We start from the raw sequence: 1,895 nt of genomic DNA, 5'->3' as shown, positions 1-1,895 counted from the left end.
GACGTAAATGCCCTTGTGTCGTTATCAGGCAGTTATAACCACCGAAAACAATTATAAATATATATATGTATATAAAATTAAAATTAATGGAAAAGTTTAATAAGTATACATTGAATTGAAAGGAAGAAAGGATATAGCATTGTTGAAGCCACTGTTGCAGAGCAAGGATCACCGTGGAGGACCTGCTGGAAGGAGAACGCTATGGCTGCACAAAGCTCAACCTCGTCTCGTAGCAGGGCTTCGTCACATGGTAGGCTGCTACTTTGTTCCCATGGTGAGAAGCCAGTGTTGCGAATCTCAGGGATGAAGGAGAACCCAGGTCGCAGATTTTGGGGTTGTGTCTACTTCGAGGTTTGTTTTGTTACTTTTCCTCTGAATTGGGTCTGTTGGGTGATGAAATGGTGGATGATCTTGGTGGGTATGTGCAGGTGCAACAAGGCTGCAATTTCTTTCGTTGGGCAGATCCAGATACAGAGGTGGAACATGCAGAAGTTGCTAGAATAAGGAAGAAGCTTTCGATGATGAAATCAAGAACCAAAGCGGCAGAGTGGAAGCTGAAGGTCGTTGCAGTGTTAGGATTTTTTGGGTGGGTTGGGTTTCTTTGTTTGTTGTTGCAGAGTTGGTCTAACGCAACACAACAATGTGTAATTCCATTGAACCTGATATGAAACATGTGTACGTGTATTCTGCTGTTGTTATTGTTGGTGAATTGGGTTAGGGTTTAGCTATTAGGGGGTTCCTGATTGTGTTATGTTGAATCCATTTCAACATGTATATATGATTGTCCCTGTAAGCATGGTTGGATAATGAAATGAGATTGAAACTTTTTCTTGACACAAACATGAGTTCAATTACTGATCAATAACATAACAGTGTCATTAAAATGGTAAATATCTGAATACATGATAAGCATAAGCAGAGTGTTTGACATTAGCAGAACCTTAAAAGAAACTTAACTCAAAATAAAGTAACCATAAAAAAGATTGGATGTGAGGAAGCCAATAATTCAGTACAAGAGTTTGACCAGAACCTTAACTAGCAAAACATAAGCAACAAAAAGTAACCAACAAGTTCACACTGTTTAACCAGAACCTTAACACAAACTTAAAACAAACTAAACCAACATCCATGGTATATAACTATGACACATTGATGCTAAGTGTTGTCATTTTCCTAAAGCGATTCCCATTTTCTTGGAGGCAACTTTGCCATTAACTTCAGTTTTCTGGGAGAAACATGAGGTCCTCCAATAAGTTTGACAGAGAAGTGCCCAGTGGGTTGACTTGATGCTGTGGCAATGGATGGCTGAGATGCTAGAAGAGTTGTGGTGGTTGGCTGTGATGAGGATGCAGAAGGTGCTGAGGAGTTTGGGCTTGCAATCCTCTTGGGTAGTGGATCATGTTGGGCTGAACATGTGGGATTGGTGGTCCCCTTGGGCCTGCCTCTAGGCCTTTTTGGCTGTGTTACAGTGTTGGAATGAGCTGAAGTTGGTGGCTGTGTTGCTGAGGCAACCTTTCTCTTGACAGTGAGCTTAGGAGTGGACTGTGTAGATGCAGTTTTCTTTCCTCCCTTAGCAGCAAGAGGGTTTGACTTGTTGCTTCCCATGGATTTCTTGCCTTTGCTTAGCTTCTTGGAATTTTGGGCCTATGAAACAGTTGCAGTTAATATAGATGAACATAAGGCTTAATGAAAAATCTGAGACAAGCAATGTAAAACATTAATCAGCATACCTCATTCTCAATAGGTTTAGGGCATCTGCTCTTATTATGTCCAACAACACCACATATAGAGCACCTTTGTTTCTCCCCCTTCCTGGACATGTGAGTGCGGCTGCTCTGTTCTTCATCTCCAGCAGATGTTTTCCTTTTTTTGACTGGCCTGTGACTAGGCCTTCT

At 41.4% G+C, this 1,895-nt stretch overlaps 1 protein-coding gene across 1 annotated transcript; it reads left to right on the top strand.

The window, feature by feature from the left end:
• The first annotated feature begins 201 nt into the window (after window positions 1–201).
• Window positions 202–668, top strand: LOC107481113 (uncharacterized). The gene is made up of 2 exons (XM_016101328.1): window positions 202–351; window positions 429–668. Exons 1-2 carry the CDS (start codon window positions 202–204, stop codon window positions 666–668), a joined length of 390 nt encoding a protein of 129 aa, XP_015956814.1.
• The last annotated feature ends 1,227 nt before the right edge of the window (window positions 669–1,895 follow it).

The sequence above is a fragment of the Arachis duranensis genome, chromosome 3 (genome assembly GCF_000817695.3).
Source record: "Arachis duranensis cultivar V14167 chromosome 3, aradu.V14167.gnm2.J7QH, whole genome shotgun sequence".
NCBI classification, from domain to species: Eukaryota; Viridiplantae; Streptophyta; class Magnoliopsida; order Fabales; family Fabaceae; genus Arachis; species Arachis duranensis.
The sequence above is the reverse complement of the archived record's forward strand: the minus strand, read 5'-3'. Positions and strand labels throughout refer to the sequence as shown.